The following is a 15,764-nucleotide window of genomic DNA, read 5'->3' on the forward strand; positions in this document are numbered from 1 at the left end:
TGAGACTTTGAGTAATTTTTTTTTCAATAAATGCTGAGCTTGAGAACCTTTCCAATCTTGTATCTCAAAATAGTTGAAGTGATCCCCAACGTCTCCCACCTGTTCAAGATTCCTTTCTTTTGCATCTCTTCATTAATTTTTTTAACCATAATTAGACTCGTAGTATATATATATATAAAGTTTCAATAACTTTTCTTTGAATATAAACAACCTCATAAAATATGAAAAATGGGATCATATATAGATGTGAATCACCAATCCAAAGTTCTTCGGTCTGCATAGGACTCAGTCCCAAGTCACCAAAATCATAGACTTGTAATAAGGAGTTATAAAATTGGTTTAGTGGTTAAAGAAAGAAAGAGAAAAATATTTATTGATTAATAATTAATATTTATTGATAAAAAAATAGAGTCGACAAAGCTGATTTCTCAAGGTTGAATTACTTCCATCGTACAGATAATTTCTGCTCCAAGAATTGCACGTGCCATTCTAAATGGCTTTGTTTCATCTTCCACTTGAGAATATCACAAAAAAACACTTAACCTTAAGTTCATACATGTTCCATCTATCCAAGCCTAGAAGCAAAACTTAAAAAACAATGTGACTAAGTCCAAAATTCAAGGGTCCTACTTAATTAATTCCCTCCAAAATATACCGGAATTGTGAACCAAAACACGAATAGAGTTTGAACTTTTATTTGAAAGCGGGAGCATAGCGATCATGGAATATCTAGAAAATCGAAAAACAACTAGTCTTAGGATTATTTTTTTACCAATATCAAACTAATCAAAGTGATTAAGAGAGAATGAATAGTTTTAATTAAGTTAAAATTTCATATAATTGTTTTATATGAGTTTTTATGTCTACTTCTCTTGGTAAATTTTAAATAAAGAGAACCTATAAAAGTCAATGAAAATATATTTAAATAAAAAAAATTGATGCATGACCTATACTTGAGAGGATCTTCACTCAAGATGTTAGTTTTAAGCCAACATTTTACCTTGGCAAAGTTAGGTGAATTGCACTAAGGTTCCAAAAGGCATGAACAATCAGTGGAAGATGTTGGTGATATGGAAATCGGTAATATGTGTGTAAGCATGTAGTCGTGATAAGCTCAAGTATGGTTGAAGTAGAGTCAATAAATAAATTTTAAAAAAAACTACATCATGCATAAAAACTGTAACTTTAGACCTAAGAATAGACATTTAATCTAACAAAAAATTTCATCTCTATCGCATCGAATATCATAGTCAAAAAGAGAGATAAAGTCTAAAGGGGAGAATCTTTTCATCAATAAGTGAAATAGTAAGAAATATTACATACACAATTAGTGCAAACATGTTTGGATTGAAGTTAGAAATATTATATACATATTCCATTCCAATACAAATTCAACAAATAAAGATCATAATCTTTTGATAAAATTACTTTTACTCAAAAGTACTTTTTCACCTTAAATCTAAATATGCACTGAATCCATATATGAGAAATTATCGGCAATTTGACGAAGTCTTGTGTGGTAAAATGAGTAAATGACTCATGGGACACTAATTCTTGTAACAGTAATAATAATATATAACAAGCCAAGGTTCATGAAACATTAAAGAAAGGTTTTGACGCCCACTCGGAAGCCAACTTGCAATTCCGTCCATCCCTTCCAACCTACAACTCACATTTGTATAATCAAATTAATATATTGAACGCAAAAAGAGAAAGAATATTAGCTTCGGCAAAGAATAACAACTTGGCATTGTCTGCCCAACAAGTTGAGTTTTACTCGATGGCAAGTTGCAGTTCAGAGGCTGATTCTACAAATTAGTTTATTATGACGTCGTAATCCGTAAATTAATATAAATATGATGATCTATTTGTTAATATTATACGCTCCATATTACGTGCATGGCTATATATCAAAGAGAAATTAAATCTCATTATTATTATTTTTGAAGGAAAACAAAATGCTTTTTCTAGTATCAGGGCTTCAGTTATCCTTTCGCTGATACGTACATATGCACTGCAATTTAGTAGAAGCCAGTGCCCACCGTTTCACCAATTAATTTCCACGCTCAGAAAAGATCAAATGCCTAATTATATAATTTTATTAATTTACTTTTGAAAGATGCATGACAAATATTATTTATATATATATAAATCAATCTGTTTCGGTTAAACATTCGGCTGGTAGTTAATTACTCAATGCATGCCAATATAATTTAGGAAAATGTTCGGTGTGTGTTCATAGCAAAAGAGAAAGAAATAAAGGAGAAAAATAATAATAAATGTGATTAGAGATAAATTTAATTTATATTTTAATTTTATCATAAAAAATATTACATTTGTAAAATAAAATTTACATTCAATGAAAAAAATGACTGAAAGAAAAGAATCTCAATCAAATTTTTTGATAAATATTACTTATTAATAAAACTAATGAAGCTTTGAGGCAGACAATGGGCATGCAACTTGATAGCTTTGGACCACAAACATTGAAGCATATCAGACAGTTTTTGAAATTAAAACACGTGAAGTAGCAACTTGGTTGTGCTATAAACATTGTGTTAAACATTGTTCCCTGATAGAAATTATTTCAAGGACTGATCAATAATGGAGTACTTTCTTGTCCTCATGCTCAAACAAATTGATAAGAATTATTACTAACCTTACACTTTACCTGATCAGTTGGTGAACTGAAGTACATTCGCGCAAACTTTTCAGTGACTTATAATACATCCTCAGTCTTCTAACTTTGCAGCGGTTTATCCGGCGGGTATTATATATATGCATTGTGACGAATGGCGATGGGTTTGGTTTAGAACATTAAAAAATTGCATTAGAAGGTGATGATGATGATCAATCACGCCAAATTAATAGAGAATATTAAAAGTATCAATTTGCTGATAGAATTGTTTTTTTTTTCTTTAAAGAAATGATAGAATTGTTATGTACTATGTATATGTACAAGTGTGTGTTAAGTTGCTTCCTTGGACTTCTTGTCTTGGTAATAATAATGTATTAATGTTCTTGTAAGTCACTTTTCAATAAATGAAATAAAAAAATCACATTATTATTTGAATTTAATTAGAAAGTACTGACACTTTTGTTTTAAAAATAAATATTTAGAAGTCATATAGTTATGATTTCTAATTAAAACTCTTATTCTTTTTTAAACCAAAAATGGACACACCAAATCAACGTGGTAACATTTAAATTTATTACATTTTTTCTTCTCTTTTTTTAAATTAACGTAGCAGTTGGTTAATTAACTCACCAGAAATTATTGAGAATCCAGGTGATCCTTGAACACATGGTCCCTAATTAATCATCATATGACATGTTACTAATTTACTACATACTTTCTGTAAATTAAAAAACTTAAATACATGTTATATGTAAAGATGGGTTGAATTAATCATGAATACTTTGTAGTCTTAAATTACCTAACAATTGTTTCCTTCATAACACTAGCTTTCTTTTAATTTAAGTAAGAATGCTCAGACTATATATGGGATGATATGAAGATGTAAGTAATATTTTATAAGCTTGATCATTTGTTTTAATAAAATATAAATGTTGGAAGGGCGATCTTAGCTAGAAGTGGATAGAGTACTGCCCTTTAAAAAATATTTTGATTTAGATTTTTATTATATGACAAATTTTAACAATATATTATTTTCAATAATCTATTTAATATTTTTAATTATTAGGTCTTTTTTTGGTGAAATATTTAATATTTTATTTATTAGGTCATTTATAGCACATCTCAAATGTAGAATGTATATACCCTGCAGAATATCTAGTAAAACTTACGTAAAAGATATCCAATAATAAATAGTGTATTAAAAATATTTTTTAATTACTAATTAATATATCCATCGTAACATATCGTCCGTACATAATGGTTTATATACTCTTATATTTTGGTGATCGCTAGACCGGGGTTGATTTAGGTGACAATGTTTACATTGAAATATATATCTCTTTTATTTCTACAAATAGATGCTCGAGTGTCCACAATACTTCCTTAATTTAGCTATATTTTTCTTTTCATGTATTGTTCACACGACTTCATATATCGTTTACCATTATTATTGGATTGTAACATTTACCATTGCTGTCAGCTCATCAATTTTCCATATCTCGAGAAAATACGTACTAAACACGAAAACAAATTAGCTAAATATATAGTATTAAAAGGTTTAACATTATTAGCAACTAATTGGTTAATTCATAATTATTATTTACGGTGTGAAAGAGAATATACACAAAACAAGATGAATACACCTCGGATGCTAAGTTCACCGCAAATAGAACACCATCAATCATGATAAGAGAGCCAGGTAACTAGGTAGAATGAAAAAAGAAAATAAAACTACATCATTTGATAATTTATATGAACATTAACATATATTATATATTTTGCATATACATATCACATTGATTCAACCATTGCCGTCCGAAAAACCCTACTGATCTACCCATCCATGCATATCAATTCCAAACACGGGCTTAAATCTAAGTTCATGGTGCAAGATCCGAACCCGAATTTGAAACAAAAAAAAAGAAAGAAAAAAGAAGAGGAAATGAATGATATGGTTAACACTTAACACTGTTAACAACTTGTTAAGTTAACAGTGTTGTGCAGTGTGTTCACAGTTATTGGTTCTGTTCTCAGCGATCTGAGCCAGCGACTGCAAGTTACAACGTACGATTGTGTCGACGAACACGCATGTTTCCTCCTTAGTGTTACCCTGCGGTACGTCAACGACGTATGATTCGATGACAAGTGTCCCGTTCCCGTTGGCGTGGAGCGTCGTCACCGACTGGTAGTTCCTGAGGCGGTGGTCGCCGCCGACCATGCTGAAACTGATGACGTGGCGCTCATCGTCGAGGATCTCCAGCCGCTCCGTGCTCGTCTCGGCGGGGAGCCCCGACACCACCCGCACCTCGCGGACGGCGCCGACGCGAATGCCGTCGCCGGTGATGACGTGGCAGCTCCTCACGAAGTTCTTGTATCCCTGCGGGTTGTCGAAGCGCCGCACCACCGCCCAAACGGCGGAGACGGGGGCGTTGATGTGCTGCGTCACGATGGAGCAGCACTGGTTGGGGTCCACCACGTGCGCGTGGTGGAGCGCCACCGTGTCGGGGGCCGCGATTCCTCTGCCGGAAGAGAGAGAGGGAACCACGAGGCGACGCGCCGCCGTGGAAGAGGGCGGCGCTTGAGGCTGCTTCGGACAGTTTACGCCGTTGGCGATGGCGACAGTGGTGGCGGCGTGGGTGATAGGATTGAACCTATCAAAGTGAAGAGAAGAAGGCATTATTATTATTAGTTTGAATTTATAATAAAAAAATATCTCTGGGGCGATATAGATATGAGTTTGTTGATGTTGAAGCAAAAGCATATATATGAGAGGCAAGGCATATATGGGTTAGAGAGTTAATATTTGTCTAGTACAAGTTGCATTATGGGAAATGAGAGGTTAGAAGGTTGTTGTTGTTATTAATCTCATGCAAGTGGATCCCCAACTTGCTTCTATTTCTACCTTGGACTTGCTTTTTATCAATTAATACCCTTTTCTTTATTTCAAACTGCAACTTTGCCTCTATATATTTCTAAACAACTATCATTACTTTGTTTCTCAACATGCATGTATCACTTTTAATTTTTTTCACACGCGCATCTTTTTTTTTTTTTTTATCAACTTTCTATATTCTATTTTATTCCATTATTTTTATCTTTTCTTTCTTTTTTTTTTTATTATAATTAAGTTTATATATCAATATAATTTTTTTAAAATATGAATCATTTGATTATCTTCTTAATATTATTTAATTTTAATAAAATTTGATACAATTTTTTTAATAATATGTAAATATAATTTAATTGCTAAATCAATAAAAAATATATATATTTTATATTAAATTATAAAATGATGTAATAATTGTGTAAATTAATTCAATATCATCCTTTCTAGTATATGTTACAGAGAAAATCAATGTACAGACTAATAATTAGCATCTTAAGGTTCCTCTTCATCGTATGACTTATATATTATAGTTTCTGTTTTGGTGTGTTAAAACCTTTGTTGTTATTTGATGCATGTCTCTAGGTTTTTTTCACCTATAATTGTTCTTACGAGGAGATATAATATTAGTCCATTGGTTGAGAAAAGGGGTGAGAAAAAGGAGAGAAAAACTAACATTTCTAATAAAACTAACAAATTAATATTAATCAATTATATTTTTTATTGATGAAAAATATTATACAACCATAATAAATAGTCAAAACTACATGGTTGCATGACTATTATTAGCCTCTTGTGGGAAGACTTTATTGGGGTGTCTATCGCCACAGATGTTATCGTTTAGTGGTCAAGGCCTCCCCTTAATAAAAAGAAAAGTCATGTGTATTTTTTAATATTAACATTTAAATATAATCGAATAATTTATAATTATGATTTACCCGATGCGATTTTTCCCACCCAATGTGTTCCATTTTTAATAAAATAACAATGATAAATAATAAATCACATTAATTATTTAACACACGCATTATATATATATATATATATAATCTTTTAGCACACGCATGATACATGGAAGACATCGCCAGTTGTTTTTATAATCTAAAAAACAAATTAAGGTCTATTTTACCATCACTCTTTTACTTTTTTAGTTTCGGTAGTTTTTTTCTCTTTACTTTTCTTCATGCAAAACAAATTCCAAAACCCCTCCTTCTTCTTTTAATTTTTTTCATCCTTCACTTTCTTTACATTCTTAATTAAACTGAGAAACATACATGTGCATGCATCGGGTATCTTAATATGTAGTTCGTATTGTGAAGACTGGGTATAGAAGTGTATATATGCCAATTGTTAGCTATATTGCTCGAGTGTGTTAGATATATACATTATATTTCATTTATTTTTAAAATATTGCAAAAACATTAATGGAGCCTTTGAATACTTAAGATTATAAAACAAAATCATCAAAATTCTGAAGTAAGAAGCAAATTCACGTGTGATGGCGAAACCCATTATAGAATATGTTGGACTGAAAGGTACCAAAATATGTTTTATTGCAGAAACCATAAATTTAACCTTTTGGTTGGATTGAAAAGTGATAAATCATGCATAATAATAATCGAAATATGTAGCTTTTGATTAATTTAATTCAATATATATATTCTTGAATTTTTCAAAGATGTTTAGCAAGGGAGGAAAGCTAAAAAGCACGAGGGAAACTAAAAAAAAAAAAAGATCAGAAGGGAAAAAATAAATACCATATTTAAAATGGAACAAGAAATACATAAATTGACCATTGAATGTCTCTTAAAATATTCCATTGATGTATACATCATAATATATATTATGGATATAATGACGATTGAATAAAATGGATATTCGTATTACGCAATAGCATATTTGTCTACGCAAAAGAGACAGTCAAAAGTGCTAATTAGAAATCGCTCCATAATAAAATTCTAAACCTTTGAAAAGTCAAAATCAATTCTCAAAAGGATTTGTTTTACTTATCTCAGTACCATGCACCATGGTTCATCTTACTGTTCTGTTTAGGAATTTTCAAAGTAACGCCGACAATTTAAGATTGGGCTAAAAATCAAACATGGTGTCACAACTATATTACTAGTATCATTAATTATGTGTATTCATGTTGATATGCATTGTTATGTTATCTTATGAACTAATTAAGTTTCCAAATTCATGTTCGAGAGTACAATTAACAAGCATAGGCAAGAGAAAATTTGACATGTATGATAACGAGCAATATTATATTTAGAGTTCAATATTTAGTTGATGACTGATCAGAAAATCTTCTGTGTCAGCCTCTTATAATTTATATATAATACAAGAAACAATTCAGATTTAGAGGCACGTGATCGAGGAGCATACAAAACTGAAGTCTAACTCTGCTTACGTACGTCACCTAATAATTTATCAAATTATAATATGTTTAGTGTTTCATTGTAATCTCCAAATCATTATTTAAACAAACATTTCGATTCGTACAAAAAACAAATTAATCTGACAACCATCATAATTTGGAATTTTTCAAATGTAAAGCCAAACACATACTTGGGGATAGATGTCTGTAAAAGCTTTTAAGAAAATTTATTTGGACTTATTTCATTTTAAAAACCCTGAAATTTATTCTGATAAATTTATAAAAGATATTGAAATAAAGTAAATAAATTATATGAGTCGATATCAAAAGTCATTTTTTTTACCTTAATCTATCAAAACAATCTTAATAAAAGCACCTATATATAACAAAAGCTCCTTGGTTATAAACTCTTATCGAAAGAATTATTAGTTAAATCATTATCTTAATTATAAAATTCCAATGTTAAGACTTTTATATACAAAAAATAATAAGTTTTATTAAGTTTATAAGTGTTTATAAATAAAAGTTATACGATTTTTAGAGAGAAAAAATTAATGAGATTTATAAATTGATTTTAAATTATGCCAAAATTTAATTAATTAATTTTATGTCCTTTGATCATTTAATGTTCTTCTATTATAGATTTATGATTTATCCAAACTCTTATTTATTTGGGTTGACAAACAAAATGAAAAGGAAGAAAATTCAAAGATAGAATTTAGATAGACAAAAAGTAGTGAAAAAATAAGTAAATTAATAAGTTGTTTGCTATGAGACAAATATGAAAAAACTTACAAGAAAGAAAAGAAATATTATTTTTTCTATTTATTTGATCGAATAGAAATGAAAGGAAATGAAACAGCTAACGATGTCTCAAAATAAATCAATTTTATAAAAAAAAATATTAGTAGAAAACAAAAAGTGGAGAAGGGTAAATATGGAAATTGAAATTTGAAATTCTGCTCTCTACCTTTTCATAAACATTCTTGCTAAAGATGGAAAGAAAAAGTGAGTTTGGCCTAATTTATTTTCCTTCTCGTCTAATTTTCTATAAACTAATTAAAGGATAAGTCAACTTCTCTCTCCCTTCTTTTACTACATACTAATTCTCTAATGATAAAAAAAAATACTAATTCTCCTACTGGTCCCCCTCCCCCCGAAAAAGAGGTGTCGACACATTAAAACATTTTGATTAAAGATCATAATTTTTAATTATATACACTAAAGCTTAACACACGTAAAAACATAAAACATAATCAACAAAAGTATACAAATAATAAATGTATAATCATAATTTTATCCATTTTGTAATCATTAATTAAAAAATTATTTAAAAATAATGTATATTGATCATATATCATTTTTAAATTTAGCTGATGTAAAATAGCAAATTATACATGTATCTTAATTTTAAAAGAAACAGTTTTGCTTGAAATATATATACAACTATTACAAATGATAAAATTTTATCTTCAAATTGCAACTACATATTATAACAAAAATTGATGCCACTAATTAAGTTGTACTAATCACACTTCAATAAAATATTCATGCACACCCAAAGATATATAAATATATAATTTTAAGATTAGAGTAAAAATATAATATAACATAATAGTAATTGTTGGAAATCTTAGGTCAATCAATAATATGGACAAAATAAAGTATTTAAGTGGAGAAATTTTCACACTCAAAACTAACTTTTAATATTAAGTTAGATTAAAATTCAAATTTAAAGACAATATCAAATAATCAAAACCTATTTTACTAATTATTGTTGAGTCCATCGAATCATCTATTATTGGTTGTTATCAAACCACTAGTTATCAAGATATTATTAGACCACCTGCATAGATGTCTAATCCAACAAATTTCACACTTAAGATGTATAGACTTTAGTGTGAATAATGTGTATTAAATATCCTATACTATAAACTAGTGATATAACCAAATAATTATCTGTTTGAATTTTTTAGGTTGAGTTAGACTCAAAATCATATTTTAAGAATAATATATTTAGGTCAATACTTCGGTGGACAATCTTGCATATGGTCCATTATGAACCACTTTATACATTAATCACATCTACACCCATATGTACCAAATTACCACCCTTCAAAATGAGTTAGTTATTGATATTTCTTACTCATCACAACTCAGCCACTGCCATGGCCAACAAGGACTCCTCCAATGAGAAAGACAAGGACTCCTCCAATGAGAAAGACAACTACTCCAACCTCATTAACCAAAACCACCCGCAAGCCTATGTCCGTTCATCGCCATCGCAATCTCGTCAAGTAGAACCATTGCAAGCAAAAAAATGATAATAGCAGGTTCAATTTGGTTTGCCTCGTGCAACTTCGTAGCGGTTGTCTTATGCAACTCTATAACTTCGTAGCGGTTGTCTTATGCAACTCTATAACTTCGTAATCCCTTAAGAGTTATATTAAATAATTTGCATTACAAGCAGAGATGCATAAATAGGCTAGACAATACCTAGACATGAATTACTTAGATATTCTTCCCAAGTTCTTAGCATATAAACATTTCTCAATATCTATATCTTAAAATAATACATGAAAATGGATGATCAGACCACAAGTATGTGAATGAGCATAGAGATGAACAATAATATCAACATCATATTCATAGATAGTTTAGAATCGTTACATCAAAGAGAGTTTGGTTTGTAAAGCTTTCAACAACAGGTGGTTTTAGCCTTTCATTGTCATGAGAGACTTAGAAATAATATAAAATTAGAATGAAAGGGAAGAAAATGAAAGAGAAATTGATTGAAACAGATCAGTCAAAGCTCCGGAACTGATTTCATTCAACAATGGCTTCTTTGCTTCCTTGCTCCCTTGTTCCTCTACTTGCTTTGTGCTTAAGTATTTCAAATGTTTCAATTTTTTTATATGTTTCACCAACTGATTGACCAATCAAAACTCTCTTGTGAGCTTAGCCCAGCACTCGTGTTGAATGTGTATGTCCAGTTGGATCAAGTGGTCACGCATTAAACACAGGATGCATGCTTAGTGTGCTTGCTCATGACAGCTGTCTTCTAATGTGGCTTTTTGCGTTAAGTGAATTACTTAAGTTGAATGATTTTGACTCACTAAGCGAGGAGGTTGAGTTGAGCATGACAATTCAGTTCTTCAATCCTCTTTCATGCCTCTGCTACAATTTTACATAAAATTCAACCAAAATTACTATAAAATTATTAACATTAGTATCTTCTGGATAAAACTCGGAAGAAGTTGTATTCTTGTTGTTTTAATACAAAAGAAGCAATAAAAGAAAAGAAAATGAGATAATTATTATTATCTGATTTCAGTATACAAATAAAGTATACATAATACTTATCAAACATTTATAATGCATAATTATTTAAATGAGTTATTTATTATAACTTTATGAATCTTATAATTTCACATAAATTTAAATATTTTACATGAGATTCACTCTAATGCTAGGTTGTTGAAGTAGGTGATTAAATAAATTTTGCTTAGTAAGAAAAGAAAATTAAATGAGTCATTCTCCCTAATTTCATCTATCAACAACTAGGCATATATTATTATCTCTATGGATTTTTATCTCCTTCGCTATTGGTTTCGGCTTTAGCGTTTATTTTACTCCTGCAACTTTTCTAATGATTCGTTCCTTCTCATGAACTTTCTTTTTCGTCCTTTCGTAACTTTTCCCCTCAATGCTCACCAACTTCCACCAACTTGAATTTCTTTTTCTTTTTAACTCAATAATTAACCTTCATCGATCCCGGATTGTCCTTCTACCCTTTGAAAATTAAAATAAAGCACATGAAAAAATAATAAAATAACCTCGGATGATAAAACCTACTTACTACTTTCATTTCTTTATAGAAAACTCCTTTAACCAATTAACAAGAACAAAAAATTAATTAATTAAATTAATAATATTAAATTATTAACAATTTGAATCATTTTTCCCAAATCACTTTCAAAATTATTGAGACTCAATATCTCAATTTTTTAATTTAATTACTTTTCACTTAATTAATTAAATGTGAAGAAAGAATAATAATTATGTAGTTTATCTTATTAGTTTATACTAGTTATCTTTCTCAACCCTTATAAGAAAGAAAAGATAATTTATTTTATTAATTTATTATATTTATTATTTATTGACTAAAAAATTGAAAAATAATTAAAAATATTTTGGTAGGAACATTAATATAAGAAATAATTTGAAGCGAGTCTTATAGAAAACAAAAACATTTTTTTTAAGAATTCAAAATGAAATATGGAGGAATGAAGATAGTACCTGTATAGCAAATGAATGTGGGAGCGGCTGCTCCTAAATTAATGCCAATTGATATTTTCAGTTACAGAATACAGTATATATTTTTAATTAATACCACTTGATTCAAGTTTTTTAGAGTTCTATAAAGAAAAGTTTTTTAGAGTTGAGACTGCTGCTAACTACTTTTGTACTGTAGAATATTTTATACTCATTCAATGCACGACTGGATTCCACCATGTTTCATTTTGAAGCAAATTAAGAGGTTTTTTTTTCCTTCTTAAATGTAATTTTAATCTCATATTTTTTAAAACATATAATTTTAATCTTTTTATTTTAAAATAGAAATATTTAATCTTTCTATTTTTTAATTCTACAATTTTAATTTTCTGATTTAAAAATAAAAACATATAATCATTCATTTTTGTAAAAAAAAATATAATTTTAATTCTACCATCAAATTTAAAAAACATTGATCCATAAAAAAACTAACTTATTATTACATAAATTTAATAGTATAACACAAGATAATTTGTATAATTTACGTCATAATCAATAGTCTCTTAATAATCAATACTTTTATTTTAAAAGGAGAACTAGAATGATATATTTTATATAAATAGGAGACTAAATGTTTTCATTTTAAAATAGAGAATTAAAATTATAAATTTAAAAAATAAAAAGAATAAATATTTTTATTTTAAAATAGATGATGAAAATTGTAAATTTTAAAAATTAATGGATCAAAATTACATTTAACTTCTTTTATATATATATATATATAAAGTTATTAAGAGGGTTGCGAGTAGCATATTCATGACTCAAAATATTTTGACCAATTCTTTTGTAGAAGTTTTGACGAGCAACTCATCTTATCTTTAGTCAGCTTCTATATGTTCTATATTTATAATCAAATATTCGTATGTATTGCGCCGTTCTAATATTCCAACTACAATGTTACAGTACATGTGTATGTATATCCAACATGCACATGCATGTTTCCAGTGATATAATTTTTTTTAAACATCATCTGTATAATAAGAATTTTCAATCTAATATTTTTTTATATAATAATGTTTAGTAATTAAAAAGCTATTTAAAGGTGTAACAATACTTTTGACTTACATTAATAACTTAATACGAATTAAATTAATCCTTCCTTTCTCTATTTAATTATGTGTATCTATAATTTCATGAGAATTTTTAATTTAATATTAAATTGAAAATTTTTATTACATATAAAAGTTATTGATTAAAAAAATTAATTTAGTTATGTGTTTGTTTGGCGTAGCTAGCTAGTAAAATGAGTGAATTATTACACGGAGTGAAAATTCTATATATATTAAAATCTTCTATTATACATCCAAAAAGTTCACAATTTAAAACGAACGAAATGTTTTGCTTTGAATTTTTTTTTATTTCAATCATTTAAAAAATATATTTATCCGAAATGAGTGACAAAATCGTAATTTTACGATTTTGTCCTGTATATATGTTTTCTTGAATTATTTATACCGACATATAAGACTAATCAAGCCTTGATCAAATTCGAGGAATCTAATTTATAATAACATAAATATTATCCGGCTAAGTTAATTAATTACTCGACGCAATATAATGAGATATAACGATACAAGATATATGACTATAAAAATTGAAGCAATACCAGATACACAGTATAGTACTGTATCAAATTGAAAAAAAATCATATAACGGTGATAATCACTTTTTATATACCTATATGAGTAATATAAAGCAGATAATTAATCAGAAAATTTAAGGAAAATGCTTAACTTTCCGAAGAATGATCGCACGAAGACTTACGAATGTTTTTAATTGGCTAGTTATTTAATATTTAATCTTCTTTTGATTTCCATCAAATTCTAATAATTACTTGCTCACTTTAAAAAGCTTTACACGTGTACTTTCGTGCATAACTGAAACATAATTGTTTTAGATATAGTTATTTATATTAAGAAGAAAATCGATCCATTTTTTATTATTTCATTTTAGGTTTTTTTTAATAGACAAAAGACAAATATATTAAAAAGTACAAGGGTACTAAAAACAATTATTTTTTTATAAAAAAATTAGGTCTTTTCATTTTGGGTCTGGGACACTGTAAGTGACGGATCTAGGACTCAAGATCAATTAGAGATAATTTATTTTAAAAAATTAATCCAGTAATATAAAAGAGTGAAAAAATAGATAATAAATTTAAATACATAAAAACAAGAGATTTAAATATAAAATTTAAAGATAAATACTTATAATTTTAATAAAATAAGATGTGCATTTATTTATTCTCATATAAAGTATGTCAGGAGTTAAAACATATAAAATTAAAAAATGAAAAATATAAGATTTTAAAATAAATACATAATATACTTTATTAAAATGGAAAAATGTATTTGTCCACTCTCAAATACATATACTTCTGCCTATTGCTGTATGCCTGTATCAAGTTGGATATATATATGTATAGCTAATCCAATTCGCCAACTTGACATGCGCGTGTGGTTCATAGAAGCTTCTACCATGATATGAGGGGATTATAAAAGAAAATTGTTAAGTACAATACTTTTAATTAAAATAAAATATAAAAATATAAAAAGAATAATAATTAAAATTATGAGAAAAGTTTTTGCGGGGATGCTTCATTTTTTCATCACTCTCTCGTTTTCTCTCTTCTATGTTCGCTTTAGGTGTGAGAGCAAGATGTGTTTTGGGATTCTTGAATGTTCACCAATGGAGATTTGCTCTAAGAATGGATGTGAAACCAATTAAATACAAACAAGAGTGTTTAAGAAGAAAGATAGGATTCAAAGAAGGAATTAATTATTCTTAAATCTTCTCACGATTTTGAACCATAAGACTTTATTAAGTTCTTTTAGTTATGGCGAGTGCTTTCGATCTAGTGTTGGAGTTGCTTGATTGAAAACTTCACTCTTTCGTGCAAATTTATATGTCATAAACAGAGGGTTCCTTGAGTCTAGTAAGGAGAACCATGCGTGTTTGATGAAGAAATCCTTGAATGATTTGAAACAAGCTTCCTAAGACAATAGGAGATATAACTTATAAGGTTGATCTATTAGTTAAGGGAGAAGAAAAGTAAAAAAAATATGAAGTTTGAATTTTTTCGTTAACAAAAATTAACAATATTAATAATTAATATTTGTTTATAAAAAAAAAACATGAGAAGGAAGCAATGCTTTGCTGGCTTATCCCCTTGCGGCTTCGAAACCAACCGTGCCAAGGAAGCATCGGTGCTTTAGCATTTTTAATTAAAAAAAAAGGTTTTTATATCAAAATATTTTTTTTAATGTTGTAAATTTTTTGGTGGGATTCATTATAAGCATCAAAAGAGAGAGTTCTTCCATTGTAGAAATCAAGTGTTTAGAGTTACTTGTATTGAGAAAAATAAAATTAAGTAATGTGTACATGTAAGATCTATTGGAAGCACAAAAAATAAGTTGCTCCATTGTGGATGTTTTAAGTGATTTCTAGATAGTTTCCTTATATATTTGTTTTCATTTGTAGATTATATGTTTTTTGGCATCTAAAGCAAGGCTGAAATTGATAGTCTT

General features: G+C 28.4%; 1 protein-coding gene across 1 annotated transcript; it reads right to left on the reverse strand.

Annotated features, from left to right (window-relative positions):
- Positions 1–4,351: 4,351 nt before the first annotated feature.
- Positions 4,352–5,580, reverse strand: LOC100808416 (abscisic acid receptor PYL4). Its single transcript, XM_003538436.5, has one exon. It carries the CDS (start codon positions 5,397–5,399, stop codon positions 4,626–4,628), a length of 774 nt encoding a protein of 257 aa, XP_003538484.2. The 5' UTR covers positions 5,400–5,580; the 3' UTR covers positions 4,352–4,625.
- Between the last annotated feature and the right edge of the window lie 10,184 nt (positions 5,581–15,764).

Source organism: Glycine max, chromosome 11 (genome assembly GCF_000004515.6).
Source record: "Glycine max cultivar Williams 82 chromosome 11, Glycine_max_v4.0, whole genome shotgun sequence".
NCBI lineage: Eukaryota > Viridiplantae > Streptophyta > Magnoliopsida > Fabales > Fabaceae > Glycine > Glycine max.